This window comes from Schistocerca piceifrons, chromosome 4 (assembly GCF_021461385.2).
Source record: "Schistocerca piceifrons isolate TAMUIC-IGC-003096 chromosome 4, iqSchPice1.1, whole genome shotgun sequence".
Taxonomy (NCBI): domain Eukaryota; kingdom Metazoa; phylum Arthropoda; class Insecta; order Orthoptera; family Acrididae; genus Schistocerca; species Schistocerca piceifrons.
The window spans coordinates 586,552,086-586,572,267 of NC_060141.1; the positions used below are offsets into that span (position 1 = coordinate 586,552,086).

General features: G+C 40.5%; 1 protein-coding gene across 1 annotated transcript in view; it reads left to right on the forward strand.

Annotated features, from left to right (window-relative positions):
• LOC124794649 (proteasome activator complex subunit 4-like) overlaps positions 1-20,182 on the forward strand; it is a 228,268-nt gene that overhangs the window by 20,965 nt on the left and 187,121 nt on the right. Inside the window, exons 7-9 of the mRNA XM_047258171.1 lie at positions 9,367-9,515; positions 14,096-14,302; positions 14,667-14,946. Of these exons, the coding sequence (XP_047114127.1) occupies positions 9,367-9,515; positions 14,096-14,302; positions 14,667-14,946 (636 nt within the window). The remainder of the gene's footprint in view (positions 1-9,366; positions 9,516-14,095; positions 14,303-14,666; positions 14,947-20,182) is intronic.

Genomic DNA, 20,182 nt, shown 5'->3' on the forward strand with positions numbered 1-20,182 from the left:
AAGACGTATTGTGCTGCATTCGCAGGGTCGGACGACGGCCGGTGGCCACCGGCCATCAGTGGATGGCCAATTACTGGTGGCCGCTGTAGTGTGAGGAAACTCTCGAGCATAAATGGTTCATATCTTCAAGCAGCCATGAGCTTTTCCGTGAAAGGTTTTTCTATTGCTGGTGAATTATAAAGTGAAGAAGTTACCTTTGAGGTTCCATTAGACTGGTAACTTTAGCAGATGGCTCAAATGCAGTTAAAAAAAGAAAAATAAAGGAATGAATGGACTCAGAATTCATGACTCTGCCAGCTATATTATTTAATGTTTACCACTAAACCATGAGCGAATGCAGCAGTATAATAACTCAAACTGAAGACACTTCCTCCAGACACTTGCGCATCCTGCAGTGTTCCCACGTCTTGCAGACGACTAAACTTAAAATTCTTAGGGCAACCAGTTTTTGTGCTGTCTAGTGTACAGAAAACATATTGAATCTTCAATGTGACAGACTATTCTTATGTTTGTAAATTTTTAGACCCAGTTATGAAAAAAAAAACACTTGCATACAGACAATTAGTTGCAAATAAAGTAGTTTCAATTTGTGTATTTCTGAGCGCCAGAGGTAACAGTGATACCGTCTCATTCATGTAGTAGGTATAATTCAGATGCTTTCTAGAAAAATGTTGTTGTAGTATTGTGCTACACTCAAGACTGTTGTCATATGGTGTATAATGAAGGGTGCTGGGTGATTGGTGGGTCCAGAGTCCTCTGTGGAAACACTGGTGACAATTCAGAATGACTTTTGTTGACTTCAGTACATGACGTGAGGTGATGACACCTTGTTGTCCATTGCTGGTGCTGACGTATGGGCAGTGGCTCCTGTACTGGCTACTGAGCCGGTGCCCTGCTGTGCTGACAGCAAGCCCGTGGAATGCCAGCAACCTTTGGAGTCCATGGCCATAGCTGTCAGTGGCGCACTACTTCCCTCAGCATCGTGGAGGCTGAGTGGTCCCTTGCCATGATGGCATGTGAAAATGATTGTGTGTTGGTCAAACTCGCTGCTCTCTGGCAGGAGTTGGACAGCACCTGGCACTGTGGTGCTAAGTCTCACTAGTACCTATTGTTGGCGGCAGCAAGCATGGATGGCAGTTCAGTGGAGTTGTGGCACCAAGTCCCATTGTGGCACCAAGTCCTGTGAAGAGCATAGTGCTGACGGCAGTTGCAGCACAGTCTCGAACCCACGGGGGCTGCTGCTGGCGGTGCTCAGTCATCTCCCTGTCCAGCATAGTCCAGGGGCTGCTGGTTTCTGGAGATAAGTGATCCTTGCCTCAAAATCCAGAATTATTCATATGCCTCGGCACACATTCATTTCATTGGAACTGTGCACGTAATCATGTTGCCCATAACAGGAGCCTGACGTGGTGTGGTGACATCACCCCATTGGCTACACAGTTACCGATCTGTGATAGAGTTCACTGTTGTGCTCTGGTATCCTGGCTTTGCAATCCCCTTGTGTCTGTTATTGTGACCCATATGTCTCCACATTAATTGCCATAGGCTCGTGGCTGTTAATGCAACTATCCACAGTGGCATCCACACTGCTTCTCATTATTTTAGATAAAGACTAATAATTTTAATCAAAGATGGCTCCTCAGGTCTTGCCTAGCTCAGTTCTCTATTTTAAATTACTTCTACCCCTTAGTCTGTGAAGCAAATATATAATACTAAATCAGTCACTCTTAACTACTACAAAAGTTACTATACTGATCTCATACTCCGTAAATCTGTCTTTTATCTCTTGCTCCAATCTACGGGAACTTGAATTACCCTTGGATTAGGTACTTATACGGGTTGTTGTTTCAGATACATAAGAGCTAGGGAGAGCAAAATCAGTCTCCATGGCAGTTGGATTTGCGGCACTCGAGATCAGTTAGGCTACCTGATTCTTGTTTCTCAGTACTGTTCCACAATTGCACTGCAGTAATCTGTACCAGCTGTGCAGCTACCCTCCAACTTTATGAATGGCCCAGGCTCAGTTCCTGGTTTGTCGGGCCAATACAGCTATGGCTACGTTACATTCAGCAGTGTAACTCCCCTCATAGAAAATGGTAAACGGAACATGGGTCCCATAATTTCACACAGTCCCATTGGTTAATAGGCCACTACCTCACAGTTCTAAATACCTTGCCCTCATGAGTTTCACTTGCTGATAGCAACTAGCAGCCATCACTGCATTGTTGTAGACTCAGTATATCCATTTTACATCTGCTCTCTGAAAGTATGGTTCCTGTTCGACCAGCTTCTTCTGGCAAGGTCACTCCTCTGTTTTATCCTTGAATAGTTGTGTGATGGATGCACTCCAGCTCATTGCTATCTTGTGAGTGGGCATATGGTGACTAACCCACTCTGACATTGCTGGAGCTCACCCTTGGTCATCACCACGTGTCAGCCGCTGTCACTTGCACAAATCTTCCAACTGTTAACAACTTCACAGGATAAGTGTGCACTGTGCAACACCTAAAGACTGCTTGCTTGTCAGCCACCGATATCTTCACCAATACATTACAGCCACCATAACAACTTGCTCAGTCTTTTCAGGTAGTGCTAAAACAAAAAGAAGATGGGACTTAACTGTTCCTGCAGCGCTTGATGGACAACTTCATGCAAATTTGTTAATTCCATCCACGTGTCCCAGATAACATCCCCAATGACTGCAATACCCTCTTCATAGTTAAGTCTTGCATCTAGTACTTGCATCTGTGTTTGTATGGCGTCCAGATCTTGGTTCAGATTGCTATCTGAGAGTAATCCACGATTTCCTTTGTCAGCTGTTGCAGCGGGCATGTGGTGTTTAACACACTTCTCTCGGAAGTTCACATTCTGTGTGGAAAGCCACTCTACAGTTTGCTAACCCCCTTGTGGCTTCTGCCATTCTGTTCAGTTGGGGTCACATCGGTTGTATGTGCTATTCCGAATGTGGTTTTGAATAGTTTACTGCCAAAGCCTATCCAACGCCTCTTCATTCTCCAGGATTTGTGCAGCACCACTGTGCTCACCACCTGCATCTGCACCTTCAGGCACGCATAAGCCTCACGCAGTTTCCTGTGCTCCTTTGAGACCTCTCTGAGCATTCCATAAGTATTTGCTAATTGCCGTAACCCTGAAATATATGCTCCAGTATCTTAATTTTATTGCACATTACCCATACATAAATGCTAAACCTAACAACCGTCTGTGACTGGATGGCACCACGTCTCGTTACCTGGACAACAAAACTTCTCTGGCCAGATGATGATCTTGGAGTTCCCTTGCTCCGGCCCCGTCGAAGAGATACAGCACTGTCAAAACTAACCTTCTTCTTTTCCGGCCTTTTGTTCTGTATGGCAAACTGAGGGCAGGAATCAATATCACCTCCCCTCTCTTTAGAAGCCTTCTGTCCCAGTACAGCATTAACACGTAAACAAGAAAACTTACCCTAAAACAAAAATCCCTCCCTCCCTCGCCCCTCCATCCCCCGTCCCCCCTCCGTTGCCCCCCTCCTTCCTCCCTCCCTCCCCCTTGCCTCCCTCCCCCCTTGCCTGCCTCCCTCCCTCCCCCCCTGCCTCCCTCCCCCCTTGCCTGCCTCCCTCCCTCCCCCCTTGCCTCCCTCCCCCCTTGCCTCCCTCCCCCCTTGCCTCCCTCCCCCCTTGCCTCCCTCCCCCCTTGCCTCCCTCCCCCCTTGCCTCCCTCCCCCCTTGCCTCCCTCCCCCCTTGCCTCCTTCCCTCCCTCCTTGCCTCCCCTTCCTTCCCTCCCTCCGTCCTGTTGCTCATCCTTCTGCTTCATCCTTTCACCTCTTTCTTCACCTTCACTAATACCTCTCATGAAATTGCCTCCAGTGCACCCTTGAGTTGTAGCAGGTGCCCAATATCTCTCCCTCCTTCCTTCCCTCCCTCTCCCTCCTTCCCTCCCTGCCTCCCTTCCTGTCCCCTCCCTCCCTCCCTCCCTCCCTCCCTCCCTTCATGTCCCCTCCCTTCCTCTTCTCATCCTTCTGCTTCATCCTTTCACCTTTTTCTTCACCTTCACTAATACCTCTCATGAAATTGCCTCCAGTGCACCCTTGAGTTGTAGTAGGTTCCCAATATGCACAGTTGTTGTCCTTGTTGGCAGCAGCATCTTCACATTTACTGTTGATGTTGTTTCAATTACTTGGTATGGGACCTCGTACCATGTTACAAGCTTCTTTCCCCTCAGAGTATATGGGCTTGATAAAATTACCCACTGTCCTATTCTATACTGAGGTAATGTTCCTAATTGCTGCACTGCCTCCTACTTCTTCATTGCCTTTGTATTTGCTTGCTTGATGCTTCTCCACATTCACCTAACCATTCTTGCAAACTCTTGGACCAGCCCTCATTTCCATGTTGAATGGCAATTGCATCTTTTTTTCTGACCACCACCTCAAATTCTTATAACTCAATGCTGGTGTGTACTTTGGTTGGTTTGTAGGCACTCAGTATGAAGGATAGATACGTGTCCTAATCCAAATGGTGTGAATTCACATAATAACTAAACATCTTTCTTATTGTCTGATGATCTCATTCCATCCTTCCATTAACTTGTGGATTAAGTGGTCTGGTTTTCAAGACTCACATCTTTCTTCAGGTCTGACACGAATTTTGTCCCTTGGTCTGAAATTATTGGTACCCCAAACTTCATTAACCAGCTATAAACGGAGGCCTGCACGACTGTGATGGCCTGCTGATTGAGCATTGGCACCATCTCTGTGTAACAAGAAAAATGATCTTTTGTGGTCAGCACAAAATATTACCTGCTGGTGTTCAGTTAAAAGGGCCCAGCCTGTCCACTCCAATGAAACTGGACAATTCTGTTGCTGCTGGCAATCCACCCACTGTGCACAATCCACACAACTTCTGACATATTGATCTAGATCATTATTCCTTTCCTTCCAACCAATACGTTTTTGTCACTCCCTGATTCTTTGCCCAGCAATCCCCTTCCCCCATGACCCGATAACATATGACTGTGCATTTCACGCAATACACCTAGTTTCAACATGGCACCATCACTTGAAGTCCTAATTTTACTCCTGTACATAATAATCAGCCATGCATGCTAAACTGCTGTTGCTTGCCATACTATCGACTCTCTTCATCTGTGCTCTGTGCCATTTCCCAATGTCCTGCCCTAGTGCTTGTGCTTCCTGTCCAACCCCTCTGCTTTTCCATCTTTCTTCCAAGGTTTCTGGATTACTTCATATTCAAATTCACCTAGTTTCAATGTCCATCTCATCAGTCTATTGGGTGGGTCCTTCAAACCTAGTAACCATTTCAAAGTGACATGGTCTATCACTACCCTGAATTTTCTACCATACAGGTGACACCGGCAGTGTTCTACTCCATACACCAAGCTAAGCATACATTGATCAGCCACAACATTGTGACCATGGCGCATTATCTTATTGAAAAATGCCACTGCCATTGGGAAACATGATTGTCATCAAGGGGTGTAAGTGCTCTCCAACCAGTGTACGATACTCCATGGTCATCATGGTGCCTTGAACGAGCTCCACTGGATGCATGGATGCCCACATGAATGTTCCCGAGACCATAATAGAGCCACAGCCAGCTTGTCTCTGTCTCGTGATTCAGATGTTGAGGAGCTGTTCCCATTGGCAAGCTTAAGAAGGTACCGGTATTCATCAGACCGTGCAGTGCTCTGACAATGCACCATTGTCAGTGCCAATGGCACTTGCCTATTTCATTCGTGATGTTAACATTGGCACATGCATTGGTCAACAGCTGCAGAGGCCCATTGTTAGGAGTGTTCGGTACACTTTGTGTTCAGACTCACTTTTACTCTGCCCATCATTAGTTCCTCCACAGTTCATTGTCTGTCCTGTTCTACCAGCTGCTCTATTTCTAAACTGAATCTTCATGAAGTTTTCTTTACTATGAAGCCATCCATTATCTAACTTAAAATTCAGAGCACTGAAATAATTAATGAAATACTTCATAAATAAAATATTTGTTCCTCATAACTAACAATATTATAATCAGAAGTAAAAGCTTCTCCTTCTATTATTTGCAAATCTCCAGATTTTGTTTTTCTGTCCTTTTAATTATGATGATAACTCTTAACACTGTCAGATATTTGATTGAGTCACTAATCTGAAAGCATATGCTGGAGCACATCCTGTTACAACTGCTGATGTTTTTGACAACCCGAGGGTGTTTACCACGATAGTTTCCCACTGAATTTCAATTTTGAATGGCAATTAGTTCACATATTTAGGCTAAGTGCATCATGCCAAGAGCAAAAATGTGGCATTATTCCACATTCTGTACTGGATGATAATTATTCTTCAATTTGGTTGTCTCCTTGCCACTTGGCCTATTTACTTTATCAAAAGAGATGATGTGGCAAGAAATATGTGTACAGAAAATTTCCGTAGGAAATAGTTTGTTGAATGAATGAATGAATGAGTGAATGAATGAATAGCAAATGAATTGACCTACTTGAGACAGAGGAAATGTAGACGCAGGAAAAGCTGCATACTCTGTTTCTTGAAAGGGAAGATAAAAGAAAGAGGAAAATAATTCAGATTTATAGCTGTGTTGATGTCATGTTGAATTATTAAGAAAATAGTCATATGATTACGACAGTTGTAGTTATTATTCACTTTTGGAGTAATATCAAAGTTGCTGATGTTGTGGAATAAGTAGTATAAATGCAGCTTGTGTTGAAGCAGGACAGAGCGTTCTACTATAACAGACAGCCCATTTAATGAGAAATCCAATTTGAATTTGAAAATGTGTGCTTTGTTTCTTAGTTACTCATAATTAACAGTTGACTTAGTTATTGTGCTCTTGTAGAAATTTCCTTTTTGTTGCTTGTGGTGGTTGTCTTTTGGATGAAACAAAGATTCCATCCACACACTATGTTTTCTGTTAAGTTTGGGTACACAAGGTGAGAAATTGATTTCAGAAAGTTATTTGTGAGGAAGAGAGAGAATCTGCAATAATATCAAAAGATTTAGATAATTCTCTTTCTCTCAATGATAGTATGAAGAAAATTTTAATTCCCTGCATTATACAGAGTGGCGCACATAAAACAGGCTCCTGTGTTGAAAGGAATATGAATGAAGAAAATCAACATACATTATTGCTTTCTTACATTTTTATTGTACTGTTTCATTATGAACTATATAATTAACAGTTTAAGTAACATATTTACTTTTATTAGTTTAACAAGCATATTTTAGAAAGAATTTAAAGTCTTGTGTTCAAAATGTTCTTCACCAACATCCAAGCAAAGTTGTGCACGTCGAAGCATGTTAAGGAAAACACTTTTCAGTACTCATTGAGGAATGTTCAAATTTCTTCACATATATTGTTGTTTTAATGTGTCAAGTGTTCTGGGATTGTTGCGGTAGACTCTAGCCTTTACAAATCCCCAGAGGTAAAAGTCACATGGTGACAAGTCGGGAGAGCGGGGTGACTACGAGCCCTCACTAATGGTCCTCTCTTCTGTAAAATCAGCATGTATACGAGATAAGGACAAATCCGACAGATGAGAAGTTGCCCCATCTTGCTGGAAATATGCACAACATTTTTCATTTGGAGTTAAAAGAGCCAAAAATCCATTGTAGACTTGCAAGTAAACGTGTGTGTTGACAGTTTCGATGAAAAACAGTGGCCCCATAATTCTGTTACCAGATAGAACACACCATACACCAATTTGTAAATCGTGTAATGGCTTTTGCAGTATGCCATGGGGATTCTCTATAGCCCAGTGTCTTGTGTTTTGTGAATTAATGTAACACGAACGATGAAATCAAGCTTCATCTGTCAACAAAAAAGGAGGAACGGATCAAGATGTCCCCCAGTGACATTTTCCAGCAACCAATTACAGTAATGTGTACACTTACCCTTGTCCGCTTCTTTTATTTGAAGAACACCACTCACATGGTAAGGTTTAATTTTTAAGCCATGAAGGATGCATTGACATGGCCTGCGAGATATTGCACATTGCTGTGATAATCATCGTGTTGACTTGTAGGGACTTCTTTCAATGTGTGCCGTCACGTTTGCCACAACTTCATGTGTACGTACAGTCGGTGCCTTATTTCTCTTTGAATTAACAACACTGCCTGTTGAATGCTACTTTCTCACTGGATCCTGAATTTTTGATGTTGCAGGAATAATATTTTCATGAAACTTCTCTTGAAAAAGTGTCACAAACAACTGTAATGGATTCAGACTGCACATATTCTTCAACAATGAACACATGTTCTTCAATGGAGTAAGGCATGATAATGAAGTACATAGTTTATAACGACTACTTTCCGTATGAACTACTCACACGTTGTTGGAAGGTGGCAAAGACTCTGACAAGCTAGTAATGCTTCACATGCGTGTTCGCTGTCCGGTTCTGGCCGGTTTTATGTGCACCACTCCGTATTAAGCAGATTTACCGTGCAGGAGTGAAGACATTTCTTTGATTATCCCCCTCTTTCCCCCCCCCCCTTTCCCCCCTCTCCCCCCTCTCCCCCTCTCCCCCTCTCCCCCCTCTCCCCCCTCTCCCCCTCTCCCCCCTCTCCCCCCTCTCCCCCCTCTCCCCCCTCTCCCCCCTCTCCCCCCTCTCCCCCCTCTCCCCCCTCTCCCCCCTCTCCCCCCTCTCCCCCCTCTCCCCCCTCTCCCCCCTCTCCCCCCTCTCCCCCCTCTCCCCCCTCTCCCCCCTCTCCCCCCTCTCCCCCCTCTCCCCCCTCTCCCCCTCTCCCCCCTCTCCCCCCTCTCCCCCCTCTCCCCCCTCTCCCCCCTCTCCCCCCTCTCCCCCTTCTCCCCCTTCTCCCCCCCCTCTCCCCCTCTCCCCCCTCTCCCCCTCTCCCCCCTCTCGCCCCCCTCTCTCCCCACTCTCCCCCCTCTCCCCCTCTCCCCCCTCTCCCCCCTCTCCCCCCTCTCCCCCCTCTCCCTGCTCTCCCCCCTCTCCCCGCTCTCCCCCCTCCCCCCCTCCCCCTCCCTCTCCCCGCTCTCCACCGTTTCCCCCTCTCCCCCTCTCCCCCCTCACCGCTCTCTCCCCCATCCCCTCTGTCCCCCTCCCCCCTCCCCCTGCCCTTCTCCCCCTCCCCCTCCCTCTGCCCCTCTCTCCCCCTCCCCCTCCCTCTGCCACCCTCTCCCACTCCCTCTGCCCCTTCCCTCCCATCTCTGTTTCCCCTCCCTCTGTCCCACCTCCCCTCAAAAAGTAGTATCAGTAGCAATAACTTTTAATTTACGTATGAGAAATATTGTGAAATGGCTGTAGAGGGACGTAGTGCACTGTGTTTGTGTGAACTTGTGTGTTAAATAGTATTATAATTGTTGAAATTGTGTATGTTTTAGGGAAGACACAGCAGCGCACAGAAACATTTAGATAGATTGATGAAGACATTGGAATCTTATTTCCATCCAGCAAATTTTGGAAGATGGTTCATAAAGCTGAAAGATTTCTTAAAGAAGCTTCCAATGTATTTTATACAACGGTTGCATTTGTAAGTAATTTAGTGACAGTTTATTTAGTGTCCATTAATAACACAGTGGTTATTTGCAAAGCAAGCAGAGGCATAGAAACTTCGGATTGTACTATCTATGATTGTGTCATCTTTGCTTCTTTCCTTCCACATACAAAGAGAGTCCTTCTTAGCCTAGGTTCTGAGTTACCTTGATCCCTCCTCCCCTCCTCCAAACCCAACATGCTCCAACCAATTCTCCCTTACTTCCTGAACAAGGAATTCGAGTTTCAGAAGCTGGGAGAGTTGTTATCTACATTTGTATGCTTCTTTTATTTGTACTGGGAGTAGCACTTCTAAAGGTGAGTGCTATCCAGTCCATATGTCAGTCTTTAAATTTCATAACATTTTGTACTGAACTTTCAATTTATAGAAAACAAAATGAATAGTTTTTAAGTAAATAATATAACTTGCATTTGCTGATAGAAAATCAGTAAAAACTGCAAAATGATGAAACATCTTTGATCCATCCACTTGAATTTTTGTGAGAAAGTGGTCATCTGGAGGAGTGGTCTTCCTAAAGGGTGACCAAGGTAAAATGTGGGGGCCAAACATCATCATTTAAACACAATGACAATAACTGCTACAATGAAAAACCAGCTCTTACAACATACTGATAACAGTAATAATAAATAAATACATACATACCTAATTGTTAATGTAATGAAATACATGGAAATTAGCATCTGCACACACTTTTTCATACATTTGTTTACAGTCACATGCTTGTATTCCTTTTCCACCTCAGATAGTAAGTACATCAGTTTCTAGTTGTAAAGCTCAGAAGCAAAGAACTTGTAATTAAGTAATACTATGTAAGGCAATTCCTAATAGGAATTCTCATTTTCACTATCAGTGTTTTAGTTGTCATTACACTGAGTATCTTGGTTCATGTCTGCAGTTACATCTTCCCAATTATCACCATCCGATTTCTTCATTCACTGTAGAAATATCCCATTCAGTATTGGCAGCATTGCACAGTCGACTGATTCATTGCCACCTTCTTCTCCAGAGTCCACATTTTATGAAGATTGAGAACCAGAATTAATGTAGCATTTTCTAATTGTTTCATTTTTCACTTCATTCCACACACTTTTAATCCAGCTGCCAGCATCACCTATGGTCACAGCCCTAGCTAACTCGTACAAGGATGTGGTATTGTCCATTTTTGCAACTTGGTAACTTGGAAGCTTCTTTTGGTAATTAAATTTGAAAGACCGGATCACTCCTTCATCAAAAGGCTGAACACACAGTATCATGTTGGCAAGGAAAAAAAAATATTTCTATATTTGATAACTTTTTTGTTGCAATGACATGGTGCATTATCTACGACAAGCAGGATATTATGTTTCTGAATGCTCATTTTTTAATTCACATATCATCCACACACGTTTATTTGCAAACCAAGAGACAACAAGCAAGGAAATGTCATTGTTTTTGAAGCACCTTGGACAGTCTGCTTTATGTATCACTACTGGTCTTTCTTTTTCACCGCAGAGGTTAGCATAGAGACCGATCAGTAATCTGTGTTTCGCCGTTTTGCCACCTTTGCACTGATCACTCTTCACAGTTAGTGTTTTGTCTGGAACAGGTTTAAAAATAGACTAGTTTCATCCATGTTGTAAATGTCACTATCACAACAGCCACTTGCAATTACACTGAGTCTCAACTTCAAGCTGTATACAACATCTTGAGTAATGTCCGCACTTTCTCCACAGACTGCTTGGAAAACAGTACGATGTTGAACACAAAATCGGTTCTGTCAGCTGTTGGTTGCAATGAAATTAGGAATTCTGAGATCTGAGGCAAATTTAAGATTTTTTTCTTGCAGCATTGGTCCATTAATAATCAATCTTTGGCACATGCTCTATTAAACCACTCTAAAACAGCATTATTAATGTCTTTGAAAGGCTGCCTCCATCTTTTCTTTGAATTTTTGTTGGCGTTTTCTTCCCATTCCTTAACCTACCTGCCACATTTTGCAATTGTATTCTGCATTTGGCTTTTTCCAAAATTAAACTCGATCGCTAACTGACACTGAGATTTTCCTTTCTCTCTCTCTCTCTCTCTCTCTCTCTCTCTCTCTCTCTCTAATTACAGAAATTTGATGTTCTAGTGAAAGAACAAGAAGTTTTCTTTTATTTGAAGCAGCCATAACTGTTCACTACAGAGGAAAAATCAGAACTGTTTGCTATTTGACAATGAAAGTTTAGAGAGTGTTGTATCACATTGTCAACGAGAAACCTTACAGTAATATGGTATTGTATCTCTCTCTTCTATAATTGGTTGTGGTCATCTTAAGGGGAGGACATAATTAGTTAAAGTGTGGTGGCTGTTTGGGTAAGAGGTGGTCATCTTAAAGGAATAAAGATGCATTGATCTTATGGAAGTTTTTTTCCTGTTCCGTAAAAATATGGTTCTTGAGAAAAGGGATCAACCTAGAGGGCTGGTCGTCTTGAGAGGTTTCGTTATAGGTGTATCTTCCTCCATGCATTTAAGCACTTTGTCTCCAAATTTCCACAATGCCTCATGGGTTCAGGTGCAGGTATCTTTTACATTGAGCACAGTTCCCTAAGCATCAGTTATATCTGTACTGTGCAAGCCACCTTCTGGGGTTTGATAGAGGGTACTTCTAGTATCAATATCATTCGCCCACTATCCTGTTCCACTTGTGCATTACGCATAGGAAAATGACTATCAGTAGGCTTCTACAGGAGCTCTAATTTGTCGTATTTCCATTTCATATTTAAATTTGTGAGATGTCTGTGAAAGGAAGTTCTTCAAACATCTGCTCTTGAATTTTAAGAGTAATTCTCTCCATGATGTACAACACCTCTCTGGTAGCATCTGTCAGTGCAGTTTGGTGAAAATCTCTGTCTAGCTTATTAAAAAAAAAATCCTTGATGAAATGTGGCTCTTCTTTGAATGTTCTGTGTCTCCTAAAGTAATTGTACTTGGTAAGGATTCCAGACTGAAAGCAAAATTCTATAGTAAGTTGGACGAGTAATTTTTAAGCCACTTCTTTCATTGATAAGCTATATTTTCTTAGCATTCTTTCAATGAATCTCAGCATGACACCTGCTTCTCCTGTAGATAGTTTAAGTAATTGTTTCGCTTTAATTCAACCTGAATGGATACTTTGAGGCATTTTATGGTTCTTACTGTTTCCACATTTTTATCAACAATAACATAATTACTGTAATGAATCTTCCTAGCTAGGTATGTGCAGTATGTTTGATTTATTTATTTTTATTTATTTTAAGGGTAAACCAACAAGCCTTGCACTAAGTGTTAATCCTGACACACACACACACACACACACACACACACACACACACACTTCCAGCAAACTTGACAATGCTTCACAATTGCTAAATATATATATGGAAATTGAATATATATTCTAACCTGTGGTACACGTGGAAATTGTATTAGGTGCAAACTTCATCTCCTAATTGCAGTTTCACCTACTTTGGAGGTATACAGTTGACCATCGGAAAAACACTGATCATAAGTAAATTCCAATATATTTGAATTTCTGACCTTGTGCTTTTTTCATTGTTACTGCAAATGAAACCTTTACATTGAACCTGTAAATTGGTTGGGATCATTGGTATAAGAGGCATGAGAGAGATCTCCCCAGCTGATGGATCTGTGAGGATCGTGCCTTCAGTGACATTATTTTGCTTGGTTTTTAATCTGTGAAAGGATAGCATTACAATGTTTTGAACTATTTACATTGTGTAGTAGTATTCTGATACAAGCCGGTAAAGCCATAAAGACAACTTCTGTAATTTACAGTTTTTTCTGTTAAAACTAAACTGCACATTCTTGTGTCTACAACGTTTGGAAAGAAAATGAAACCACACATTTTCACAGCTCAGCATACCATATTCTATCTTGCAGTTGGTTTTAACAGAAAACCTGTTTTGAACGTTTGTGTTAGAATATCGTGTAAAAATTTGAAGGTAAATTAGATAAAGAACTTTTCGACATTTTTGCTAACCACAGTTCCCCTCTATATATCAGGATAGATAAGTATAATTTCATCTTATTTTCTTTGTCTAATACTCATTCAGAACAATAAAAAAAGAGGTGCTGCAATGGTTAAACACCGGGCTCTTATTGGAGAAGATGGTGTTTCAAATCCTAATCCGGCAATCCAGATTTAGATATTCTGCTGTTTCCCTAAACTTCTTAAGGCAAATGCTTTGATTGTTCCTCTGAAAATGACGTGACTAATTTCATTTCCCAACCTTGTTGAACCTGATCTTGTGCTCTGCAATGATATTGTCGTCAGTGGGATGTTAACTACATTACTGCCTTTTTTCTGTTGGTAACAACACTAGCCCAACACTATAGTGCACATGTACCTATCGGTTTCGTATGATACAGATGCATATCTTAGTCAGTGAAATATAGAAAACAGAGAAAGGCAAAGGTAGATCACCTACTCTAGTCAGGCCTTGCCGAGAAAGCAGCACACGATTCCTCTTCCCAACAGTATTATAAATTGATTATTTTTACAGCTTTTGATTTTCTCAAATTGTTTTCATTTTCAGTGAAAGACACAAGCACTTGACATGGGAGACTCCAGTACCTGACAGTCATAAATTAACAGAAGATGACATTACAAACTTTGTAGAGAGTGTGAAACCTGTTGCACTTCAGGCAATGTTTTCCAAATTGGGACTTACAGAAATCAACCAAGCTATGCAACATTTGGCAACTTTGCGTCCTAATATAGTAATACCTCTTGTTGTTGATCGGTAAGTTGCATTAAATATTTTTATGTAAGGAAAGGAATGTTATCGTACTTACAACCTCATAATGTCATCCAAGTTGAAATGCTTTTTCATAATCATTACTACTACTACTACTACTACTACTACTACTTTGTGCATTTTACTCAGGAAACTTCATTTTTCTGAAACAAAAAAAACTAACCATTGTATTTGTATACATGCTCTCTTGGACACACATATTGGGAGGTACATTAGTTTTGTGTGAAGTTTGCAGAAGCCATGTAATTACTTTACTATTTAGCATTTCATTACTTTTACATACAATGTAATACTTCTTATTTTTTGTTAAAGTAGTGCCTGATTTTCTTTTTTTTTCTTTTTATTTCAGCATGTATGCAAATTTAGAGACAGTGACAGAACCTCATAAGCTCACTGCTGCAATGCAGTGTATGGTGGCAGTTGCGAGACCAATGGTCCAGGGTGCTCGGTTGGGTTACAAAGAAGGCCCTACACATGTCATCCCACTGCTGATGTCAGTGCTTCCTGGAATTGATCCAAATGATGTCAGAAAATGTTTCGTGACATTTCAGTTTATTGCAACATTCTCAACATTGATTCCAATTGTGGACTCCTCACAAGCGTCAAATTACTGGAGTGATCTCACAGAGGTAATGTTGATTAGTTAAAAGTGCCAAGAGAGTAACTGTAGCCTGATTACTTTAAAAAGTGGAAATTGTCAATTATAAATCTTTTTGTCCTAAAGCAAAATTGCTTGAAATGTTGTTTGTTAATTCGTTCAGATTTATACTTCATACAACTCACTAAAGTTTCCATCAACCAGCTGCTTAGAGTCTGAAGGTAATACTGCTATTTTTGATAGTTGTTTACTGTGCTGACAATGAGATTGTTACTTTTGGAATACTAACTCACTGATGTGCTCCACAGATGGTAATATAACAACCACCGATTCCTTCTACATGCCTCATAGTGTAATAATGCCACCACTGGCCTCCGTTTGCCATACAAATTTGAAGTAAGTGTTAGCTTGAGAATGGATTGTTGTGACCCACCTTTTTAATTGATTGATTTTGATTGATTGATTCTATTGCTCATCAAGTTCTGTAAATCTCACTATGAAGGAGAACATTCAGGGGTATGAAAAGAGACATATTATGCACTAACAGGCAGAAGCAATCACTGCAGGCTACTTCTGTAATGACATATTACAATAATCTACTCAAATTGGTAATTAGCTAATGAATAGGGAACTTTCATTTGTCACACCTAGTGACTAATTTTTATTGTTCTGTGAGGCTCTCATGATGTTAACACAGTAACCATAGGTAATGATATAATATGAACAGTAGCACACATGAATCTGCTGCATGAACTTCCAATTACAGCAATATGCAATGAACTGTGTGCTGTGAAACATATGCGCCTACCCAATATTGCCCTACACTGTCATTCATGCCATTGGTTTGCTGTCTGTTCTGTTACACAAAGTGGACAAATCTTCAAGTCTTCAGTGTTCGTATTTGTAGATGAGGCATTGACATTGCAAAGTTCAATTGTGGCTTAAGGGGAGTTGGAATGCCCTATCCCAACAATGTTAAAATTTAGTGATTTGGCTTCCCTGTATTTCAGGAACCACTGTAGCCATTGACATGAAACTTCTACAGGACATTAAACTGTATGTTCTGAGTCTACTGAACTACAATAATTGCATTTCAGCCGCTGCTTTTGTAAATACAATTTTTTAATTATACGGTTAAAATTTTGTGTACATTTTTGTACATTGTGCTAAATAATTTTAATTATACATAACATTGTGTTCTTCTTTTAGTTCACTAGACTCAGGATATGTATGTTATTACTCCCTGAAAATTTGAATACTCTACTCGAAGTGGTTTCTGAGATTTAGGGAAAAATGCAACAAAAAAATGTTAATTTTCAGGAACAACTTCTAAAGTTTCAAAAGACTGTAACTCACTCAATATATGCTTACTTTTTATTTTTAGTCACTCAGAAGCACCCTGCACCATACTATATATCATCCTCTTGATCTTTTTCCAAGTTTTTTTTCTTCTTTTCTTCTTTCTGGACTCCTTAGTGGCCAACTGTAGTGCGTACTTTGCTCTATCAATGTGAACCTTGTCCATCTGTTAAAGTCCTCTGATGCTGCTTTGCTCCAGGATTAATTCCCATATGCTGTAGCACCTTCACCCTACCAATGTTGCCATCATTAAAAGCAATAACAGCATCACTGCCCCCCCCCCCCCCCCCCACTTTAATGTCTTCATTCCAACTAAAACAGTTTTTGGTAAGTGAGTCCACGTAATATTATTGAACGAGTCATTGGGATTTTGAATCTGACCATGCAGCCATTTCTTCTGTAATTCAGGATTTGCCAGGTCTCTGTAAATAGGTTTTATGATATCCATGACTGCTGCTGGGATGGAATGTTTATGGCTGTATGAACTGTTTGAGTACTGCACCATGAATCAGGTCCCGGAGGGCAAAGGTGGTGTACTGATTTTTCATCAGTTGACAGTCTGTGAAAGAAGGTAGCTCATACTGCCTGCTTCACTTCCAACAAATCCTCAGTATTATTTCTAATGGCCATCCCATGATACTGCTGTAGTTTCATCAGTCATTTTGTCTGTGAGCCTGCCTCTTATGGTTTTACCACCAGAGAGTTTCTTGTCTCTCAAACTTTGTTTCAGCTTCCTCAACCTGGTGCCCATCCTCTTCTGGACATGACCAACACTGTTAATCTTTATAATACAGCAATCCACAGCCTTCTATATAAAAAATTAACGATTTTATTAGATCTTGACGTAATGCACATAATAATTTTAACATTTTCCAGTGTAGATTATATTAAAAAAAAAAATATTTCCCATGTGTGCTTATAAGTGTCTGTGTATGTGCGGATGGATATGTGTGTGTGTGTGTGTGTGTGCGCCGCGAGTGTATACCCGTCCTTTTTTCCCCCTAAGGTAAGTCTTTCCGCTCCCGGGATTGGGATGACTCCTTCCCCTCTCCCTTAAAACCCACATCCTTTCGTCTTTCCCTCTCCTTCCCTCTTTCCTGACGAAGCAACCATTGGTTGCGAAAGCTAGAATTTTGTGTGTATGTTTGTGTTTGTTTGTTTGTCTATCGACCTGCCAGCGCTTTCTTTTGGTAAGTCACATCATCTTTGTTTTTAGATATATTTTTCCCACATGGAATGTTTCCCTCTATTATATATCATTTTATTTGGAGAATTACAAATTTTATAATGAGATAAAAATCGGAAAATGTGATTTTTTTTTTTTTTCCTGTTCTTACTCCCCTTAATTTACTAGTTCTGATAACTCATCATGTGTTGCAAGATGTAATTTGTGTTTTGTAATGAGAGATAAACTTTCAGAGTACAGTGTCTCTTCTACTGACTCATGTTGTGTGACAAACATCTTACACTTTTAACTTCAGCTATGTTAGTACTGTTACTTCCATCACTACTCTTACCTTCTCCCTCTCCGTCCTCCGGTCTCCTCTGTCTCCGTCTCCCCCTATATATAGTAGAACTGTATACTTTTTAAATGTCAAAACAGTATGTTTCATACAAGAAAGTTGAGTGTGACTGGTGATTCACTAAACACTTCAGTTCACTGTGTAAAAAGTTGAGCTATGATAAAAAAAGTCACCATTGTTTTAATAATGTTCTGTGACAAACACACCGCTTAAAGAATTTCCCAACCTAGGCAGGCTAGCTCACTGAGATAGATGTCACTTGCAGTGTGCGTTTACTTTTTATGAGTTCTTTTTTTATTTTTTTTGAAAGAATTGTAGTATATGTTAACTCTTTGACTGCTGAGGAAGAGTTAATTGTCATACTGCACTGCTCCACAGGTGCTGAGGTTGCATTTAAATGCAGCTGCAGGGTTTTTCTTTGAGTACTGTTGACGTGTATACATATTGAACAGTGATTGGGGGGGGGGGGGGGTAAAAAGTAATATATTATGGAAACTGATTAATAAATGCTGCTTAAATAATTAAAAAAATAAATTTTGTAAGAGTAATTGGAAAAAAAGGAGGTAAACATATCCTGGGTGAACTTTAACTGGCATTAATATCAGCAGACCCTCAATATTCAGTACATATATTCAACATTTAAATTTACGTACTTCTTTTTCTTGTTGCCGCCATTGTGCATAGAGCTTGGTATGACAATACTGGTTCCGGATCGCCCCCTTCTGCTCACGCAAATTATTCTTGTCTGCTTTGATCCTCTTGATGCAGGATTCTCGGCACGTTGCGGAATGATAAACAGACGGGTATGGTCATCGTGAATGTACGAATAAATTTTGCTATTGTGATAACTTTCTATAACACCTTTTAATGTACAATAGGAACACACACATTTTAACAATATTAACTCAGCGGAACTTGTCATACGTCCACCTGCTACCACTTACAGTGACAAATGGATGAATATAAAGAAATTAAAAAATTGAAGAGCATATCTCTACATGTTTTGTTTGTGACCCAATAGTATCGCTGGTACAAAATAAAATGATACCATGCAATATCCTTTTCTGCTGATGTCTAACTGCTGCGGTCGTATTACTTCCATATCTTGGTGAATAAAAAAGTTTCATGTATTTATCATAAAACGAAATTACCTCTTTGCTTGCTGTCATTTACAAAGAAACTCGTTTTCATCATGTCTTAAACCGCTTATGAATTATGATGATTGTTAAGACCACATGATTCCTGATGCACAGGGATGGAAATCGGCAAGTTGCGCATGATCGTTCTCTGGGTATAAAAAGCAATAACTCAGTGCTCTCAATTGTAAACAAAATTTGGATATCTTGTCTGCATTTCGTACTTGGCAGTCATGAGCGGAAGTAAACCATACACAAAGTTTATGCAATGTAGTTTTACCTCTGCAAACTCTTTAAAATTTCTTGCAGTTTATCACTTAATATGATGCTTCACAATAACTGTGATGAAAAGAAATTCAGTCCTTTATTGAGTTAAGATATCAGACTGTAAGATGTGCAAAAATCAAGTCTTCTTCACTGAAGTTTTCTTAAAATCAGATGATAAGTATTTCATAGTGGTCTGAATGCTATCTCTCTATACACATCACAGTATTTGGTGAACATTCCAGTGACAACAAAGCTGGTTCAGCACGGAATGCAGAGAGCACATGTGTAGGAGCAAAAGGGTTAATTCTCCATGATTCATTTTGTAGGTTTTCATTTGAGAAATGGTGTCAGAGATCACCTAAACACTTATATTATCAATTATTGGCTCTTGCTTGTCCCAGTACCTTTTTGTCTCAAAAAGCTCTAAATTTTTGAATTATTTCTTTTCCTCATTGAGATGCCAGATTTAGCTATGTACATGACTATAGAACAAATCACAGTTTGAAGATGTCATGATTTTGCATTGGTTGGGATGTTTCTCTGCTAACTAATGTGTAGTTTTTATTCCAACTTCCTCTTCTTTGTCATCCACCATACAGCATGTTGTGTATTTATTCCTCAACATATTTCTGCTTTCCAATTGTTTTCCTCTTTCACATTCATCAATGAAGGGGGTTGTTCCATTTCCCATTATAAACTGGTTTTAATGTGAGACTTGAAGACTTGTTTTACTAATCTCTATTTTAAGCTGAATAAGTTCCTCACACAACTTTTTCAATGATTCTGATAGGCGAAAATATTATCTGTAATACCAAAACTATATTTCATGTAATTTTTGTTGCCATTCTCTGACATAGTCACAAAATACAGAGAACAAGAGTTTCTTGCTGTTGTGTTCTTTTAAGGCTGTGATCTTCTAACTTTCAGTTCCAAGACTGATTGATGCTGATGGTCTACCATGTGCAAGGCTTTTCATCTCAGC